The sequence below is a fragment of the Harpia harpyja genome, chromosome 4 (genome assembly GCF_026419915.1).
Source record: "Harpia harpyja isolate bHarHar1 chromosome 4, bHarHar1 primary haplotype, whole genome shotgun sequence".
NCBI classification, from domain to species: domain Eukaryota; kingdom Metazoa; phylum Chordata; class Aves; order Accipitriformes; family Accipitridae; genus Harpia; species Harpia harpyja.
In genome coordinates, this window is record NC_068943.1 from 82,713,585 (window position 1) to 82,733,691 (window position 20,107).

The 20,107-nt window shown below is 56.6% G+C and overlaps 2 protein-coding genes across 19 annotated transcripts in view; one reads left to right on the plus strand and one right to left on the minus strand.

Moving 5' to 3' along the window:
• TANC2 (tetratricopeptide repeat, ankyrin repeat and coiled-coil containing 2) overlaps positions 1–9,205 on the plus strand; it is a 273,282-nt gene extending 264,077 nt beyond the window's left edge. For 13 of the 17 annotated variants that reach the window (XM_052785087.1, XM_052785093.1, XM_052785097.1 and 10 more), the window contains one exon: positions 1,444–9,205. In XM_052785087.1, coding sequence (XP_052641047.1) covers positions 1,444–3,397 — 1,954 coding nt within the window. In that variant the 3' untranslated portion in view covers positions 3,398–9,205. The remainder of the gene's footprint in view (positions 1–1,443) is intronic. The other 4 variants (XM_052785092.1, XM_052785095.1, XM_052785102.1 and 1 more) reach the window with 1 other exon arrangement.
• An 891-nt stretch (positions 9,206–10,096) lies between these two features.
• Positions 10,097–14,457, minus strand: LOC128141278 (transmembrane ascorbate-dependent reductase CYB561). 2 transcript variants are annotated; one of them, XM_052785876.1, is made up of 7 exons: positions 14,381–14,457; positions 13,141–13,317; positions 12,361–12,568; positions 12,038–12,136; positions 11,860–11,963; positions 11,627–11,784; positions 10,097–10,929 (listed from the first exon to the last, which is right to left on the minus strand). In XM_052785876.1, exons 3-7 carry the CDS (start codon positions 12,560–12,562, stop codon positions 10,731–10,733), a joined length of 762 nt encoding a protein of 253 aa, XP_052641836.1. In that variant the 5' UTR covers positions 12,563–12,568; positions 13,141–13,317; positions 14,381–14,457; the 3' UTR covers positions 10,097–10,730. The 2 variants fall into 2 exon arrangements, with proteins under 2 accessions (XP_052641836.1, XP_052641837.1); XM_052785877.1 differs by lacking the exons at positions 13,141–13,317; positions 14,381–14,457 and adding an exon at positions 12,695–12,794.
• Positions 14,458–20,107: the final 5,650 nt, after the last annotated feature.

Here is a 20,107-nt window from a genome sequence, read left to right on the forward strand (position 1 = left end):
GCTAAAAGACGTGAGATTAGATTAGTTTCAAAACCGATCAATGCCATTCCTAAATGAGCAGGAGGGGCTTGCTTTTGAGTCCTGTGCTGAAGGGCTGGGTGCACTGTCATTGCACGCATCCCGGTTTTAAACGGCAGCCAAAATGCCTTGCATGGCAGTGCAGAGAACCACCAGTAGCCGGAGGTATGTCAAGTCCACCTGTGCAAACTTCGTAGCTCAGCAGACACCACCACCATTTGACCTTCCATGCTCAAGGCGATGTGTGGAACCAGGCTCCTGGCCCAGCTTATGCTGCGCTGCCTGGTCCACCGGGTCTTGACGTGGGAGGTGAAGCCATGACCTTCTGTTCTGCAGAGAAGTCCTGCTAGCTGAGCCACACTGACCTAATGCCTTTCCTTTAATGGTTTTCCTCTCCATTGTTTCCAAAACACTTGTAAGAAAGCATAAGAACCGGGTTCCTTTCCAGATGATATCAGCCTCCCCACATATAAGCGTCCTTTTCTCCCCAGGTCTCTCCAGCAGAAACTTTGGCTTTTCTTCTCTATTTCCCAGTTTGTGCCCAGCAGCACCCCTGAGGTCAGCACAGTCTGGGGAACAGGAGGCTTTTCCTTCCTCCACCTGGTTTTCAATGGCTTGTGCAAAAGCTTAGGCCAGTGTTGGGAGGTGCTGGGGAGTTTTTCGGTGTGATCGTCCCCCCAGATGACAATCGTTTTCGAACAGATGGTTTTGCTCAAAAGCGAACAGTGTCCCTGTAAATGACAACCCCTTTCCCCGAACCCCCACCTCCCTTTTACTCCTCACAGGCTGGCCTTTCCCTTGCAAAGGCTTCCCCGGGGGCTCGCAGGCTCCCTAACGTTGCTCGATTCCTTCATTCTGAAGAAGTTAGCCAAATCCATTGCAAAATTGGAGAGACAAACCTCGCCTAAAGCGCTGACCCATGGGAGCCCCTGAGCTCTGGAGCCAGCCCTGACACTGTGTGGTCTTGGCATCAGGCAGAAGTTAAATTTTCACTGGCGTAAGCGGTTGCAACTCCGTCAAAGCTGCGCTTGTTTACAGTAGTGGTGAGCTTGGCTCTTAGTTGTTGATGCTTTGGTTTCCCATTTGTTAACGCAGGGGCAGAGCTCCTGGTGGTGCTGTGAGGAGTAATTAATTAGCCTGTAACGCACACTGCAGAGGACAGGTGGTTTTGCTAGTTGGAGTTGTGCCATCTCAGGACTGTGTTCCCCTCTTCTCCAGAATGACTGGCAGTGTTTTCCTTCAGTTTGCATAAAATAAATCCGAGGGAGGCACATAAGGCAGAGTTTGAGAGACGCACCGAGTGGTAGCCATCACAGACATCTCCCTCAGTAACACGGACAAGCCACTTAACCCTCAGGAGCCTCCAAGAACGGCTCCATTCCAGTCCAGAGTAATTTCAGTTCTCATTTCTGTCCCTTTGTCAAGCAGGCAGTTTTCAGCAGCCCTGGAAGACCTGAACGAGGCCATCAAGCTGTGTCCCAACAACCGTGAGATCCAGCGGCTGCTGATGCGGGTGGAAGAGGAGTGCAGGCAGGTGCAGCAACAGCAGCAGCAGCCGCCGCCGCTCCCGGTGGAGCCTGAACCTGAAGTCCAGCATGAAGAGCTGTATTCCGTGCAAGACATCTTTGAGGAGGAGTACCTTGAGCAGGATGTAGAAAACGTTTCCATTGGCTTGCAGACAGAGTCCAGGCCAAACCAAGGGCTGCCCATCATCCAGAGCCCACCCCCGTCCCCAGCTCACAGGGACTCAGCCTATATTTCTGGCTCACCTCTTGGCTCTCATCAGGTCTTTGATTTCAGGTCCAGTAGCTCCGTGGGTTCGCCAACCAGGCAAGGGTACCAGTCCACGTCTCCTGCTCTGTCTCCGACGCACCAAAACTCGCATTATAGACCCAGTCCTCCGCACACATCCCCTGCTCACCAGGGCTCCTCTTACCGCTTCAGCCCACCTCCTGTCGGAAGTCAAGGGAAGGAATATCAAAGCCCACCACCTTCTCCTCTTCGCAGAGGTCCTCAGTATCGCGCCAGCCCCCCAGCAGAAACCATGAGCGTTTATAGGTCACAGTCTGGTTCCCCGGTTCGTTATCCGCAAGAACCTAGCGGAGTCAGCCAGCTCCCCGGTAGACCAAAGTCTCCGTTGTCCAAGATGACGCAGAGGTCTTTCCAGATGCCCCAGCTCCCCGTGGCCGTGCCGCAGCAGGGGCTGAGGCTGCAGCCAGCCAAGGCGCAGATCGTGAGGAGCAACCAGCCCAGCTCAGCCGTCCATTCGAGTACCGTAATCCCAACTGGTGCTTACAGTCAGGTTGCCCACTCGATGGCCAGCAAGTACCAGTCAGCGTCAGGGGAAATGGGGGTTAGCCAGAGCAGGTTGGTCTACCAGGGCTCCATCGGGGGCATCGTCGGTGACAGCAGACCAGTGCAGCATGTTCAGGCGAGCCTCAGCGCGGGAGCGATCTGTCAGCACGGCGGGTTGGCTAAAGAAGACCTTCCGCAGAGACCGTCCTCAGCGTACAGGGGGGGTATGAGATACAGCCAGACACCTCAGATCGGGCGAAGCCAGTCCGCTTCCTACTATCCGGTGTGTCACTCGAAGCTCGACCTGGAACGTTCTTCCCTCCCCGCCAGCCAGCTGGGCTCTCCAGATGTGTCTCATCTCATCAGAAGGCCCATCACAGTTAATCCCAGCGAAATCAAGCCCCACCCGCCGACTCCAAGGCCCCTGCTCCACTCTCAGAGCGTTGGCCTCCGCTTCTCTCCTTCCAGCAATAGCATCTCCTCCACTTCCAACCTGACTCCCAATTTCCGCCCTTCTGCTTCGATTCAACAAATGGAGATTCCTCTCAAGCCAGCTTATGACAGATCGTGCGATGAACTTTCTCCGGTCTCTCCCACGCAGGGGGGTTACCCCAGCGAGCCAGCCCGTTCCCGGACCACACCGTTCATGGGAATCATAGATAAAACGGCTCGGACTCAGCAGTACCCCCACCTCCATCAGCAGAACCGGACCTGGGCTGTGTCGTCAGTGGACACTGTCATTAGTCCTACGTCTCCTGGCAATCTCCCCCAGCCGGAATCATTTAGCCCGCCTTCTTCAATCAGCAACATTGCCTTTTATAACAAAACCAACAATGCACAGAATGGCCATTTGCTAGAGGAAGACTATTACAGCCCCCATGGGATGCTGGCCAATGGGTCCCGGGGAGACCTCCTGGAGAGAGTCACCCAAGCCTCCTCGTATCCCGACGTCAAGGTGGCAAGGACGCTGCCAGTGGCGCAGGCCTACCAGGACAACCTGTACAGGCAGCTCTCCAGGGACTCCAGGCAAGGGCAGACATCCCCAATCAAACCAAAGAGACCATTTGTGGAGTCTAATGTGTAAAAGACGCTTGTTGGAGTAAGACCCTCATGTTTTCAGCACACACTTCCAAGCTTGATTTCCATGCATCATATTATTATTATTATTATTATTATTATTATTATTATTATTATTATTATTTTTATTTCTCTTTGGTAGCTACATGACCAAGTTTCTCCGGTACTTTGTGTGGTGGTCAGACAGCCATGCACGTGCTCCAGCCCTTTCGTTCCCCAGCTGACCGTGAAGCCAACATCAGCCGAGCCAGTATCGTTTGCCCAATTCCAGCTAAGTTCCCAACCAGGATATCTTAGTACGTGGTGCAGGGTGGTCCAGAAATAGCCCCTACGCAGCAGGAGGTAACCAGCTCTTTTTCAAGAGACAATCGCGTTTGATTTAAATGGGTTTCTTTTGTCTCGATGAGCTCTTACGCAGTTCTGATAGGAATTCCTAGCGGAAGCAGAGCAGGGATCGCAGGAGCCTTTCCCAAGGCTGCATCCGCAGGTCCCCGTGCCAGCAGGGTCGTTTGGCTCTTTGCCCCAAGGAGCAAATTACCCACAGCAAGCAAGGGCACGATGTGTTTTAATACCGAGTAGCTATGCACAGTAACCATCCTGCTTCATCTGGTTTATAGCAGTTTAATCCGAATTGGATTCCTTTGTTATTTAATCGCGTCATCGGCCAGAAGGGGTGGGGATCACACGATGCTTTGCTGCTTTGCAAGCTACCTGCCGGGTGCCCCGACACCAATTTGCTCTGGGGCATTTTACAAGCACTGAGAGATTAAAGTTGGCCCTTCGTATGCGTTTTAGTCAGCCAAGGGAATTGGCCAGAAACCTCTTGTGCGTGAACTGGGATTGCAACAACTTCTTCTTCACACAGTTAGCGGATGACTGCACCTCACACGCAACACCGCATTTTCACCGGGACGGTTAAATGTTGGGGGTTTCATTTGGTGGACTTTTTTTACTTGCAAGGGAAAACAGAAATCTGACTTAGAAAACGGTATTCAAGGAAGAAAATTGCAATTTAAAAATTTTTTTAGAATTCTTTTATGATGAGGATGCATAACGTGGCACGATGGTTCCTGAGACAGGAGGGGTCCTTCAGCAAACCCAGCCCTGCAGCATCCCTTCCCTTCGGCTCGCTCCCACCCGGGGAGCCGGTGCTGTAGCGAGGGCTGCACTCCTCTAAGATCCATTTCCAAAATCTTGGAAAGCGATTGCCATGTTCCATACCTGTAAATGGTAGAGACCATGTTTTGCTTTTTAAGGAGCTGTAGTTAAAACAGAGATATTTATAATTTATTTATGCGATCTATTTCAGGACATATTTTGGTTTGGGTTGTTTTTTCTATTTGTTTTTTTTAAATCAAATGCAAATCACATCAAGACAGTGTGAAAAGCAGGGGACGGTTCCAAAATCCTGTTTATAGGATTTTCAATAATTTTTCAATTATTCTCTGAAATGGGGGGGCAGGAGGTGGAGGAACTTTCTTTACAGATTCGTTTATTACTGGTGGGTTTGTAATCTGCCTTTTCAGTTACTGAGGGTGAAGGGTGGGATGAACAGCGGGGAGAGCGATAACCCTGTAGCTTGTTTTAAAGCAAAATAGTGCCTGTTGCCCAATGCCGAACCTCACTCATATCAACTCTTAAGAGCGATTTCAGTGCTGAGCAGGAGGAGCGATACCTTTCGGTGTTTCCAAAGGGCTATACGAATAGATTGCAAGACTTCTTGAACCAAATCATGGGGTCCAACCTCTGCTGGTGTAAAAGAGCCTATCCCCAGCACGACATCAGTGCAGCTACATCCATTTATACCAGCTAAGGACTTGGTCTGAAACTCTTAAGCAAACCCTGGCTTCGATGGGGCTTTCTTTTTTTATTCCTGTGTGTGGATCAGCACATCTCATTGCTGTTTCGTTGCCTAATTCGCTCAGAGCAAACTGGGACGTGCATACCTTGGGACGATGGAAGCTTGTGTCTCATAGACACGTTGAGAGTGTTCAGGGGGTGTTTCCTCCGTGGGGTTTGGCGATTTTTGTGCTCTTTTGGGCTATTTGGTATTTGCCCAAGCCAGTATTTGGATTGAGGTTGGTGTTTTCTTTCTCGAGGTGCAACCCAGTGCTGACTCTGTGCTTTATTACAGGACTCGGTAGACTGGGGGACCCTTCGGTAGGGTGGGCTCCCCGCGGCTGTGGGGACACTCAGCTTCATGCACTATTTCTCCCCTTGCAAAGGGGGTGTGATGATTTTTTTTTTCTTCCTCTCTTTTTTTTGAAGCAGCGTGTTCTGCTTTATAAGGAATAACCAATTTCTTCTCCTCCGCATACAGTGCACCTATAGCTAGGACATGCGTATCTGTGGGTCTGGAGCAGCACCAGTCGCTTTGCTCAACGCCTCCCATCCAGCTTTCTGATCGAGTGAGTGGCTTCCTACCTTTAGTTGCTTCTTTGAAAGGAAAAAGTAACCAAGTTCAGCCCCGTCCCTATTTTATACGGCCGAGCGAGATGTGCTATGGCCGTGAGCCGTTTCTCTCCGCTGAGATGCAAACGGGACGGTCCGAGAGCAGCGATGCGAGAACTGCCCGTGCTTTGCTTTTGCTATTCACTGCCGTGTGCTCCCAGTACTGTCCTTCCGAAACATCCCCTCACAGCACTTCCGTGTATAACTTTTGGGTTTATGAAGACGTTTTAAGGGAAAAAGAAAACAGCTCACACTTTTAACACAAACACCAAGCTGAAAGAAGGCTTGAATACTGCGGCGTGCAGGTTTTTTCACGATACCACGTGTTACATTTTTCACAGGATTCTTGCACTAATGGTTTTCCATCTGTTCTCTCTGTAAATGGGTGCACTTTACTGTTTGAATTTGTTACTATGATAAATACTGGATATTTAAGCGTGAGTAGTGTCTTCATTAGAAAATAGCAAAACAGCTCTTGTCTCTTAGTGTATTTTTCAAAAAAAAAAGAAAAAAGAAAAGAAACGAAGCAATGAATCATAACATTTATAGCACAAGAACTGACTCTTGTATATAAGCATCAACAGATTGAGTAATTTTTAAATACAAAATTATTTGCGGTGGTTTTAAAGCACTTCCCCAGCAATTCTCTTAGGGACAGTTGAGGCAGGATGGCTGCTGTCGTCCCCGGGTGGGTGAGGAGCACACCGCTCCCTGGAAAAGCCGTTCTTTACACAGTGCCCTGTGTCCTCAAAGTCACGATTTGGATTTGGCATGGACGAAAAGCAGAGGTTGTTTTGTATTGTGCTGTCGTGCGTGGTCCTGTTGTGAAGCGTACTGTTGTACACGTGGCTCGGTGGAGCACGAGGCTCAGATCTCGCCTGACGTCCCTTCACCCTGTCATCTTAGATCTAGATCTGACAAGCCCAGGCCGCGTTGTGGAAGCGTGCACAGAGTTTCAGGGTCGGTGCTGTCTTGTCCGTCCGTGCTACATATTTAATTACTCTTTGAGTAATTAAGATGTGGGACAATGTTGCCAGCCAGCGCCTCCATCCCTTCCCCAGCTGCAGTGGCACTGCTGGTGAGCCCCCGTCCTGCGAGCGAGTAGGATTCTTAGGTGCACCGAGTAAAGCAGGTTCTTGATGACGTTGAAACCTCCGGGTTTGGTTCTTGGGGCGCGTTGGGTAGGCGATGCCAAAGCCGACCCCTGTATTTAGCTGACCTTCCCACCAGCTGTCTCTCGTTTTCTGCCCGCAGACGCTCCGAGAGCTGCGTGTGCTGCCGCAAAGCTGAAATCTTCTCTCCCAGCTTGGGGTGTGGGTGTCTGCCACATCCATGGGTGGGGATTCACCAGCTCTTGCTTTATCTCCCAGGCTGGGAGGATGCTCTGGTCCCAGGGGAGGGGACACCCGCCTGGTGGGGGGCTTTGTAGCGGTCCCCTACCAGCCAGGCTGGGAATGGCATTGGAGGGCTTTGAAAATAGTCGTTAGTGCTTAGGAAAGGGAGTGTTTTCCAAAGACAGATCCCTTGGGATCTGTCTCCAAAGGCAAAGGCGCCGCGCAGCCTGAGCCTCCTTCTCCGCGCCGCTGCTTGGGAGAGTGCAGGCTGGCCAGCTCCCGACAAACCGAGGAGTGCGTATGTCTGTCTGTCCGTCTGCTGCCTGGCACCGGTGCCCGCAGGTGGGTCCGTCCGAGCACTGAACTTTTTGGTTTTTTTCTTTAACCTGGCTGTAAAGAAAACCGCTTGGCTAGTGTGAACATTTGTGTGTGCGTATGACAAACACCTAAGCCATACTTGGATTAGGTCCGGAACCAAGGTGGCTGCTAAATTTGGAGCGATTCAGTTCCCTTGTACAAAGGTTGCTGTATATTCAGGGTTACCCAGAAGAAGTCTAGCTAAAACCGAAGTGCCAGCTCCGCCTTATCTAGAGAAAAGCAAGCCGGTGTGCCTGCTCGTCCTCCGCCTTCCTTGCAAAGGGGGGTCCGTGGTGAGCTGTCGTGAGCTCTTTGGTGGTTGTACTTTGCTTTAGTCTTGGGAATTCAAGATAACTCTTCTACCGGGATTAACGGTGTTTGACCAAGGGCTTAGGGGAAGAGCTGTTGTACCCGCTGGGACCTCTGTGGATAAATGCCTTCACCCCGTGCTGGTTGCTCTACGCAAAGTCTGGCGGGGTGCGTGTTGGACACAAAGCACAATGGTTGAAAGTTAATCTGCGTTTTTTTCAGATCTGTGTGAATAGTTGCTGGATTTTCATTCAATCAAACTCTTTTTTCTAATATAAACCACTAAGGGCTCAATTCTTTAGCAAGATGCGTTCATGTCCAACTCCTGACTATACAGCTGGATCTCACCGCAACTGTTACAGACCTACCCGAGAGAAAACACAGCTAGTGCGACCGTCACCGGGAAAGCCAACGGACACCAAACCCATCCGCCGTATCCTTTCCTCCTGCTCATTTTCTAGCTGTCACGGTACTGGGGAGTCAGCAGCCAGGTCCCGTCCAACAGGATCGCATCCGATAGTCGCGAAACAGAGGGCTGCTTTGCCAAAAGACTTTGTCCCTTCCAGGTGACGCTGTCCGAGGACGGCGGTGGGGCGGCGGGTTGTCTCCTCCGGCGGGTCGGGGTCGTGCTGGGTGGGTGGGAAAGCCTCACGCCCAGGGCATTGGGTCACTTCACCGCGGGTCTGCCTCGCTGTGCACTGATAAGCCAGATGCTGAGAGCAGCACTGTGTGCTACGTAAAGTCCATTTTGTTGCTACACCGATAACCCAGAGACTCGTGTGGACTCTGCCAGTACTGCCGGTGTCATCCCTGTCCAGCCTTTTCTTTCCCATAGTGTTGCATTCAGCGTTTCGTCTCCCTTCTGTCTTCACATCCGAGAGGATCTGAGTTTGGTACAAACACGTACAGTACACACACCTTGTGCTTGGTACAATTCCCTGGTTGCCATCCTCCGAGACACTTGCTGGGAAGATCTTTAAGACACTTAAATTTTCCTTTAGCTTTTCTATAATTCTGATGTAAAGGACTTTCTCTCTGTACAGTATATTATTCAATGCATGTTCTGTTCTCTCTACTGATATATTGAACACCACACAGTTGTGATATTGTGCAGTGGGAAGAGCAACCCCTGCCGACAGCGGAGGCCTTCGCCTCTCATGTATAAGGAAAGAAGAAAACATATTTTTTCCTTTGCTGTATTTGCTTGAGCAGAGTTTTCTTGTCTGTACATGTGAGCTGTGAGATAGATGTGAAAAGTTCAAAAGAATGCATTCCCCCCCCAATGTATACAGATTGTAATCTGTACAATGAAAACTGTATGTATGAAAAAATGTACTTATTTATAAATGGTTAACACTTGGAAATGGCGTCTGGCCTGGCGTTTTTCCCACGCTGCGGTGAGTGAAGGAGCATGTTGTGGCTTCTCGGCATGGAAATAACCTGGGGATGTCAGGACGGCACAAGGGTCAGGTCTGGTTGTGACTGTGTGGGGATGGGGACGGGGACCCGGCACCACCGGGAGCAGGAGGGGACGGAGGCAGCGCTGCTGCTGCCGTGAGGTAAGGGGCATTAATAAAATAGGGGAGGGAACCATATCAGAGTTTTCTGGATTAAATTGTGGAAAGCACAGCTCGGTGCTGTGGTCACTGGAGCCCTGCAGCTCCCGAGAACCCATGTGCCTGCTCGCTTCATCCCTGCCCAAACCCAGGGCTCAGTTTTGCAGCCGAACGCCCCTCGCAGCTGTGAGCATCGCTGGCTCCAGCCGCTGGACCGGACTGGTTGGGCAGCGCTGGAAGGATGCAGCACATCGGGGTTGTGGTGAGCAAAAACCCCGTGGCTTGGGCTTGTGCCTTTGCCGGGGGCTGCATTTGCTTTGCGGCGCCGGGAGCTTCACCTGCACGGCTGCCTGTGCCGTAACCGAGAAGGAAGAGGGGATGCTTTCAGCGGAGGAGACGAGCCCGTGTGTCAGGGATGCACCTCCTCAATGGCAGTGGGTCTCCCCCACTTCCATAGGCACGTCCAGCGTGTGGCCAGACCCTGGAGATGTCCCCATGGGGTCTCTCACACAGCCACCGCTGAGCTGTGCAGCACCGGGTGCACGGCACGGGGCCCGGACAGGACAATCCCACCCCAAACACCCACCTTGGCCTCCCCAGCCCCTCGGGCAGCTCCTCTCCCGCTGCCCGTGGCACATGGGAGCTCAGGGGTACCCCGAAACAATGAGCTGGGGGAGCAGAGATGGGAGGAGGATGGGGTTAGCTGCAAACATTTATTGATGTCAGGAACATCCGCTGAGCAGACGACACATGGCACGAGAGGTGAAAACAATTCGGACGTGAAGACGCTGAACCTGCACAGACGCCGGGTCGCTCCGAGCCCCTGGGGAGCCCTTTTGGGGGGAGCAGCCCCCACGCGCAGCCGCACTTGGAGGGCGATGGGCTGCCAGCGAGTGGGAAATCTGGGTGATGGCAAACATCCCCTCTGCCCATCGGCACTGAGAACGGGCTTTGGGCTTCTGCCGCTCGCAGCGGGGAAACGTGGGCTCCCACCCCCCCGGTCCCCAGAGCAGGGCAGAGCACAGGGACTCCCGTCCTTCATGCCCCAGTGCCACTGCCAGCCCCTGCCCCTGCCTGTGGCACTGCCGTCCCCGCGGGGCTGAGGGCAGGCTCGGGGGGGTTACCGGGGGCTGCACAGGGCAGAGCTGGGGAAGATTAAGGCCAAGCAAGGCTGAACCCAACGGGCAGCGTTACACCAACAAGCGTGTCCTTCCCCTGCTGTCCTCGTCACCCTGAGCCGGGCAGAGCCCCAAGACGCTGGGGACGGGGTACACGGGAATGTCCCACGGACTACCACGAGGAGCTCGTGCCGGGGACTGGGGAGCTGGGGACGTCACTGGCTGCCGCCACCGGGGCTCTCGCCCTCCGTCAGGGTCTTGAAGTCCATGGAGAGGGCCAGCTCCTCGGCCAGTGGCGGGCGTTTCCAGTCGTCCCGCGTCAACACGTAGCCCACCACCAGCCCGAAGGCCACCAGCAGCACTCCCAGGGTGTTGGCCAGGACACCCTCGGGCACAAAGTGGCTGTAGGAGTCCCTGCGGGGGCAGAGGGAGATGGTCAAGCCTTGGGGTGTGGGTGGCCTGTCCCTACCCTGGCTGGGACCCCCTCCTCATCCTCATCTCCTGGGCACACACCCTGGGAAAGGTCCCATTCCCCCAAATTAAAGGAAGAGGGGAGTACCCGGGCGCTGCTTGCTTTGGGGAGGGACGCTCTTGGTGACAGCGGAGAAAATTGGGGCCACGGTCCTGTAGCAGGGCTATAGGCAGCCCAGCACCTCCCCTACCAGATGTGCTCCCCCAGCCAGAGGGACGTGGCTCCTGGGGTGCCCCATAACCATGTCCCTATGGTGCGGGGGTTTGGGGGGGACCTCGATGTGCTGCTGGGACCATCGCCGTGTCCTCCAGCTGCTAGGACAGAGGCCTCGGGGACGTGAGCGTCCCAGGAGGTTTCTGAAAACGCCTGGCTGCAGAGAGGCGAGGGTCGGTATTTTACCCCCATCCTCAAAGCAAGCTGTCGCAGGATCCAGCCCTTGTTAAACATCATCTGGGAAGTGACTCAGCAGGAGCAGAACTAAAGGCTTTGGGGGACGCGGGGGGGGGGGGGGAGATTTAATAACCGCAGAGCCACAGCCTGAGCAGGGGCCAGACTCTGCCCCACGGGGCTGAAGCAGCCCTTTGCTGGGGGTCAGGGAGGTCTGGGGGGCTACCACCACCCCCCAGCTCAGTCACCCACCTGATGTTGAAAAGAAGCATCTCAGTAATGCCCAGCAAGCAGACGGCGATGGAGAGGGCAAAGAGGGCGATGCCGAAGAAGACGTGCTGGGGTTTGTACCGGCTCCGCAGCGAGAAGGAGGCACCGGGGAGTAGGAAGAAACCACAGCCCAGGAGCCACTGTGGGGGTGTGGGGATGTCACAGGGGGGCTGCGGGGTCCCTTCCCCCCCCCCCAGGGGCTCCCCAGCCCTCACCTGCAGAAGGTAGAGCACGAAGGCAGCCATCCCGCACCAGCTGTGCAGGCTGTACATGTCGGGGATGCCCTTGGTCCGGTGGGACTCGAAGACGGCGACGATGCCTGCGGAGAGGAGCCTGTTACCGCCGGGGCCGGATCCAGCCCCATCCGTCCATCCCAGCCGCCCCGGCGCTCACCGACGAGGGCGATGACCAGCGCCAGGCCGTGGAGCAGCGCGTGCAGCGCCTTGGTGGAGCGCTTGGCTTCGTGCCTGAAGACCCGGTAGACCAGGAGAGCTGCCGGAGAGAGGGCAGATGAGCATCCTTGGGGGTGTCCCACCTCCCCGGCACCCCGCATCTCCCCAGGGTGCTGCACGCAGGTGGGGTGGGGGGGGGTCCTGGAGCATCTTCCCGGTCTCATTCATCACCATTTTGTCCCTGTCGCTCCCTGCCCAGCTGCAGCTCCAGGGGCTTTGAAGGCTGCAGCTGGGACAAGGCGTTCGTCCTGCAATCCTGCTCACCGTCACCTTGGAGGAAAACCATGCCCAGCACCATGCAGAGGGGGTGGACGTTGAACTGGAGGAGGCTGTGCCAGGCCACGCCGCCCCGGTAGCGACCCAGCCAGGCGCCCGTGATGGCCAGCAGCGTCAGGCCCAGCAGTTGCGACACGACCACGTACGCCGAGAGCCCGGCGGGGCTGGCGGGCGGCGGAGCGCCGTCCATGCTGGCCTGCGGGGACAGAGAGCAGAGGGCAGCGAAGCCACGGGTGGCCCCGCGTGGGAGCGGGGGTCCCGGCCGGCCCCGGTGCGGGGGTCCTGCTGCGGGCAACGTCGGGCACCGCCGCTCCGCCCTCACCTGCCACGCAGCCGGACGGAGCCGGACGCTTCCTGGTGCTGCCGGGGCCGCTGCGTCACCCGCACCCGGAGGTGGCTCCCAGCCACCGTGGCACGCCTGGCCCTGCCGTCCTGCTCCTGCCCCAACCCTCCAACCGCGCCATCCTTCCATCCCTGTCGCTCCATCCCCATCCCTCCCGCTCCATCCCCATCCCATGTCCCACCCTCGCCCGCTCCCCAGCTCACCCACCCCCACAACAACCCCCCAAACCCTGCTAGAGGAAGGTAGCAGAGGGATGAGCGAGGCTGCCTGGGACCCCCCCCATGACAAAAGCGATGGCCCTTGGGCACATGGGGCTGAGCAAACCCCCGTGCCGGGGGCAAGGACGGGGGGGAATGGACACGCGGTGGTACCCAACCACGCTGCAGCCATCCCGGAGAGCTGTCCCACGGCCCCCCGCCACCCACCTGCACCCACGTCACGCTTCGTGCTGGGTTATCCCCCGATGCTCGCCGCTGGCCTGGGAATCGGAGCCACCTCCACCGGCACAGCCACCTCTCCTGCTTCTCCGTCAGCCGGGACCACCAAGTCCCAGCCCCAGGGGCCAACGTCCCACCTCTGCCCTGGCCCTGCTGCAGCTGCCTCTGGGAAGAAGCGCCCAGCCGGCTGCGGCAGACAGACCCAAGGTACTGCTAGGACTGGGGGGGACATGGGGGGGGGAGTGCATTAAGACCACGCACACACTTTATTCCCAGCCACCTTTATTGGATCAGCCGGATAAGTGGGTTAAGGGAATTGGTTTATCCCATTAGGTTGCACTGCATAGGCCGCCTGCCCGCATCCAGCCTCACCGCCCGGGGCCATGGGATGCTCTGCGGGACCGGCACGGGGACCAGGCTGGTGTGGGGGAGTGGTGGGGGGGCAGCGAGAGGCACCATCTCCTCCCTGCACCACAACAGCCTCCCCCAAACCCTCGCCACTGCCGTGGGGCTGCTTGCTCCAATGGGGGTCCCAAATGGGTGCCCCTGCGGTCCCATCCTGCCCCGTGCATCCTCCTGCCAGATGCAAACATCTGGCCCCGGTGGCACTTACACAGGGGGCCAACCTGGTCCCCAACCGTGCTGAGGACAGAGGGACAGGGAGCGACCCCCCCCAACCATGGGAACACAGCTCTGCGAGTTGCCTGTTAGCCCTAAAACTGTCCCCAAAACTGTCCTGTCCGCTGGTCCCAGCCTGGGAGAATGGGAGGTGGCCAGGCCCCTTTGCAAAGCCATCCCGTGGTGGGGACCTGCCAGCCCCCCCCCAACCGCATCTCTGCCCCCCTACACCCCCCAAGCACAGCCCCAGATCCCAAGTCCCCCCCTCCCAGGGCAAAACCAGCGCTCCCCACTTTTGGAGGGGGGGTTCTCCAGTTAAACCCTCCCCATGTGGCCTGGGGGGGGGGGGGGCAATGGTGTGTGCACCTTGCATACCCTGGCAGCCCCTCCCCACAGCTTCTGGCTGAGACACACCCCCCCCCCCCCAAAATCCATGGGGAGGCTTGGGGGGGGGGGGTCTTTTCTCTTGATGGGGGCTATAGGCTCTTGCAGGGGAGGGGCTCACTCCAGCTCAGAGCTGGGGGAGGCTGAGTGATGTATTTGGGGGGGGGGGGACAGGTTGGAGGTGGCCACCCAGGCAGCCCACCCTGTGCCCCCCCCCCAACCCTACCTGTGGGTGCCGGGTGATGCCGCCTGCGCCAGGCCCAGCGGTGACAGTGTCTGAGCGAGGGACAGGGCCACCGCGTTGGCAAGGCAACAGAGTGATGGCAAAGCGAGGAGGGGGGGGGGCTGCACCCCCCAACCCCAGCATCGCTGCAGAGGGAGGGTGCCATTGCAGGCTGGGAAAAGGGGGCTGCAAAATTGAGGGGGGGGGGGGGAATCACCATGGGGGAGGGGGGGGGGGTCTGTGTATTGTGGGGATGGTCCCTGAGGGGGTGTCACTGGCAGCGTGTGTGACACCCCCACCCCCCCCCAAATTGTGTCAGGCTCTGCCCGCACCCACCTGAGCCCCCGCACCCTGTGACACCCCAGCCCCAAACCAGGCCACGACCTCGCTGGCTCAGCCCCCGGGGGGCCTTGTCCCCTGTACAGGGCACAGCGGCTTTGTCACCATCTCACGGGTATGGGGACGGCGCTAACGAGGGTCTCGCGTGGCTCTGGCTTAATGGGGTCCCGCTAACCCCCTGCACCCATCAGCGGCACTGGGGTGATCTGCTGGGAGCCAGCACCCCTGTGGGGCCCTTGGCCGGGCTTCTGGCTTGGGGGATGGCAGCTGGGTGACATGTCCCCCGGGACCCCCCCCCCCACCTCCACTTGTCCGTGTCCCCCACCACCACCCCCGCGAACCCCTCCAGCACCATCGGCCGCATCCTGCGCTCCCCCATGGGATGGCCCTGAGGGAGAAAAACCCGGAGAAGGGAGATGATGGGGGGAGATGATGGGGGGAGCTGATGATGGGGGGGGTCCCCTCTCCGTGCTCCTCCTGGCCGGGCTGTGGGCAGGGTCCCCCGGGGGATGCAGCGCTGCGCACCGGGGCGAGCAGCACCCCCGGACCGCCCCCCCCTCCACGCCTGGGTGTCTGTCTGGGTCTGTCTGGGTGTCTGTCTGGGTGTTCGTGTCACACGATGCCACTAGGTGTCACCAGGAGCCCGCGGTGCGCAGCGCCCTGGGGAGGGACCGACCGCCCGGGAGGACCTGGAGCATCCTCGGCCCGGGATCACCCGTGGGATGCAGAGTGACCAGGTACGGACCGGGTGGGGATCGGCAGCATCCTTAAGCCTGGCTTCCCCAAAGGGATCCGGAGCAATCCCCCGAGCCAGATCACCCATGGGAGCCAGCGCACCCTCACACCTGGAGCGGCTGGGGGGGGGGGGTCTGGAGCACCCTCAGCCTTGGACCACCCATGGGAGCCTGTGCACCCTGGGACCTGGAGTGGCTGATGGAATCCGGCTCTTCCCTGGTGCAGAAGATGAGGTGTAACCACCTCCACCAGGGCACAGGGTTGTCCCCCCCCAGCCCTTCCCCTTGGGCCCGCAGGGCTGCTCTCACTTGCCCCTCCTCAGCAAACACACCCCAAAGACCCTACTGAGGTTCCCCCCAACATCCCCATCACCTCTTCTCTCCCCCGTCGGGGACATGTGCCGTGGGGCACAAACCCCAAAAGCTGGACAACCCCCACGGCATGATTCAGCAGAGCTGAAATCCCCGTGCAGTCCCGGGACCTGATGGAGACCTGTCACACCAAAAGCAAAGTCCGGGCCCCGCTGCAGCCCAGGGCAGAGTCCCAGGGCCACCACCCCGAGCCTTCGTCCACGGGGAACAACCCTGCCGCAGCGGGAGGCCGCGTACGGCGCTGCCATAGGAGCCGCTGCCGCCTCCCAGCCTGCGGTCGGGCTTTATCGCTGTGGCGGTTGTTGGGAAATGGTTTACCAGAGTTAATCAGCTAAGTCATAAAAGTCACCATAAACTGCAAACCTTGAGCCACGGGGGCTGTGGCCCTGCTGGAAAGGGCCGGCCAGGTGTCTGGGCAGAGTGGAGGGAGGATTTCCCCCACCGTGGTCCAGCTGAGACCCTTGGAAGAGCCTCCAAGGGGATGAGATTTGGGGGTTCATCTTTTACGATACTTGGCAAGACAAAAAGCTTCACCCTGTGCTGAGAACGGCACTGCTGTAATACAATACAAAACAGCTTTATAGATGTTTGTAGCCACATCCAGCTGAACTATCTCGACTTTCAGCAGCCAAAAAGACATAGCAGCTCTCAGCCCTACATGATTAAACGAACATGGTTGTTTGTCCCATCCACACAGCAGGGACAAACCCAAGGGTGGCACACAGCAGCGTTTGCCGAGGGGTCCCTGTCCCCCACGGCCACGTGCAAGGGGACTCAGTGGCAGCCGATCTGGGGACGAACGAGCCCCTTCAACGCTAGCCAGCACCCTCCTCTTACTGGGGAACAGTGGGCCATTTGTAACTAGCTCTTTAATTAAAGACATTGCTGGGGGCATAATGGCTTTATTAAATCTCCCTGAGCTGGCAATAATGAAATCCTCCCTGCACTGCTGGCACGGTGATGTGCCGGTCAGGTAGCAGAGCCAGTGCTGGCATGGACCCGCAGGGTTTGGGGATGCTCGGGGATGTTTGGGGATGTTTGGGGATGCTCGGGGCTGCCACGGCTTCCTGCAGATCAGTGAGTTGAAGCGGCTCAGTGGATGCTGCTCCGGCTCCCCAGCTATTGGCCAAACCCGGCACCCGCTCCAGGTTTTCCCTGGGCTGCCAAGCATCCGCGGAGCGATAGGAACATCACCAAGTGATAATTCACGGTAAAACCAGCAGTTTCTGCCCTTTCCTGGCTGCTCACCCCCACACTGGTGTGGGCGGCTTCCCCTCCCTCTGCCAGAGATTATCAAATTACCATTTTGCTGATCTAACCTCTTTTGGGTTGGGGTTTTTTTTTTCCTTCCTAAATCAAGTTTTTATTGCTAAGAAATGCTAATTTGCAAGATGCCTCCCCGGAGGATTGCGATTCAAGAGCCCAGCTGCCTCGGAGGAACTGAGCTGCTGCCTGAAACAACCCCAGCTGCTGCGGTTCCCTGTGAAAACCCAAACCTGGGGCAAAATTAACAGTTTTTCACTAAGTATAAGAGGAAAAAAAAAAAAGGTCATGTTGGAAGGCTCTGTGGCTGTGCCAAGGGAGTGGCTGTGGGGTAGCTCAGGATTAAGTACAAATTGTCCTGCTGGGTCACATCGGGGGGTTGGTCCCCTGTTCCTTGGGATCCTGGGAAGGCTGAAAAATGGGTGATTCCCAGCTGGGACAAAGCTCCCCTGGAAACCCGGATCTCCTCCTGGCAGCAATTAAGCTGCCCTGTCCTCCTCCTCTCTGGGAACACAACTTTGCTGAGCCGGGCAGGCGATACGATCAGTGCAGCCAGTGCAAACACTTAATCTCTTTCAGAAGAGGCTGAAGGCGTGTTTATGGCGATTTTTTAATAGCAGCTTGGATAAACAGCCGCGATAACCCACACCGGGCTCACAGCGGATGATTAATGCTCCCAGAGCAGTCACGCTAGCTCGCCTCAGGCTGGGATTGTTTTCGGTTATTAAAGAAGGGGGAAAAAAAAAAAAAGGGAAATAATGGACTTTGCCATGTTTTATTGGGCTGATGGGTGTGGAGGGAACACGTTGGCCTCTTCGCTCACCCCGTATCGGTGCCCAGCTCTGGCTGGCTGGTGAGGAAGGGGGGGACGGAGGGATGAAGGATGAAGGGTGAGAGATGAAGGAGGAGGGTTGAAGGAGGAGGGATGCTTTCTGGCCAGGCTTTTACTTCTTGCCCTGTGATGCTCCTGGCCACGTGCCTGGCACTGGGCACATCTCCTGCACTGTGGCCGGGGGCTCCCCAGGGGCTGACTATTGGGCTCTTGCATTTATTTACGACCCTCCCAAAACGTGCACATCATTTAGGGGCCCGGAGCCGACGGCTGCCTTCAGCACGCTGCATTTTCAGGGCCTTTCAATGTCATAGTGAACCCTCGGGCTGCTGGTGCTGGTCCCAGCCCGGGGGATGGAGCCTGAAGAGATCCTACACTGGAAACCACAACTCCATCCCCTTTCCATCCAGCTCCAGCCCCACCGAGCCACCCAGCGCTGAAGCTGGGGGGGAAACACACAGTCCCATGCAGCCAGCCCGGCTCACGTGTGTCCCCCACGTCCGCACGAGGACCAACCTCCCCTGGGCCATAAACCCTTGTCCTAGGGCAGGCACGTGCTGGGTAGCTTTTTTTGTGGGGCAGGGTGGAAATCGTGCCGATAAGGAGCATTTCTGCTGCCTTCAGCCTCCGGCAAGAGCTGAGTGTGCACTTGTGGTAATAAAGCAGCAATCACTGCTCCAGGGCCAGGGGTGAGCTCCCTGCGGCCCATTGCACCCCGTCCCCATGCCCAGAAAACACGCCAGGCTTTAAATACATCTTTTATCCAGGGAAAAGCTGGAAACAGCCCTGTGGTGTTGCCAAAAACCCTCAGCAGAGATATTTTGCGGTCAGACAACAGGACCCGGGAGCGAGGACTCCTGGATCCCTCTCGCCATCCCAGTCCCCAAGCCCAGGTGACACCAGGGGGCTGCACTGGCCACAGCACTTACTCTAATGGTTCATAATTATTTTAGCAATCACAGGGCTGAAATAAATGGCAAAAAACCAGTTCCTTGGGGTGTTGTTTTTTTTTTTTAAGGATCAGAAAAAAGCTGTTTGTTTAGATGAAAAATTTTGGACTGGAGAGATGGTTTTTCTCTTCTCCCTCACGGCAGCATCACTGCATCTAGGAAAGCAGCTTAGCGAATTATACACTATGATAATAGATTGAATTCGTCAGTAAATAAAGCAGGAGCCTTTAAACTCTGGGTCCGAAGAGGGAGGAAAAAAATTCTCCACACAGCGATGTGTACCAACCGGTGCAGCAGCCGTTGTGCCCACAAAACCACAGTCATCAGGAAAAGTAACACACAAGACTGCACACCTGATAAAAAAAAGCTCTTTTTGAGCTTTAAATCAGGAGGGAATCCTTTCTCTCCCCTCCAGAAGCTCCTTGGTTGCTCAAACAGAGAGATGGAACAGACAGGATTTTTGAAGCACCCTTGAATGCTTTGAGAAATGGGGTGGGGAAGCCAAAAATGTTATTTATAATAAAAGAAGGGGAAAACGGGCTTGAGCATCCTCAGCCAGAGGCCATAGGGCTGGGATATAGGCCAAAAAATTACCAAATCTTCCCAGCCAGCACCAGGGCCATCCGTAAATATCCGCTCCTTCACACAACCACCCCTGCTCGCCCTCTCCCATCCCACTGCTATTGCGGCTGATACTTTAGAGCTCCCCTAAGAAATATTTGCTGTCAAACTCCTTATTTCCTTATTTTGGGGACTCTGGGGGCCGCACCGGTGGGTGCCCCAGCTGCAGACAGGGAGATTTTTGCAGGTCTGGCAAGCCAAGGAGCTTATCCAAAATGCTGAGGGCAAGTCATGCTCCTTCGCAAGTGAGGTACCGCCACGGTTGCACCCCGCAACGCGCTGCAGTGACGGTCCGGCCATTGCACACGTGTCCGCGCACACGCGCTCCGGGGAGGGGGGAGGACAACGTCTCCATGCAGCTAGTGATGGCGATGCAAGCCGATGGGAAGCATCCTCCCGGCCCAGGGCAGCCGCCGGGGACACCACATCTCGCCCAGCGTCCCCCGAGCCCCCATCCCCGAGAGCGGTTCAGCATCCGTTTCCGTGGCAACGCATTTTTCCACATCCTTCGATACCTCCCGTCCCTCTGGTCTGTGGCGCTGGCAGCCCTGGGTACCCTGCGTGTTGGGAGCAGGTGGGTGTCCATCACCCGGTCCGGCACCCCTGAGAGGGGTGGGAC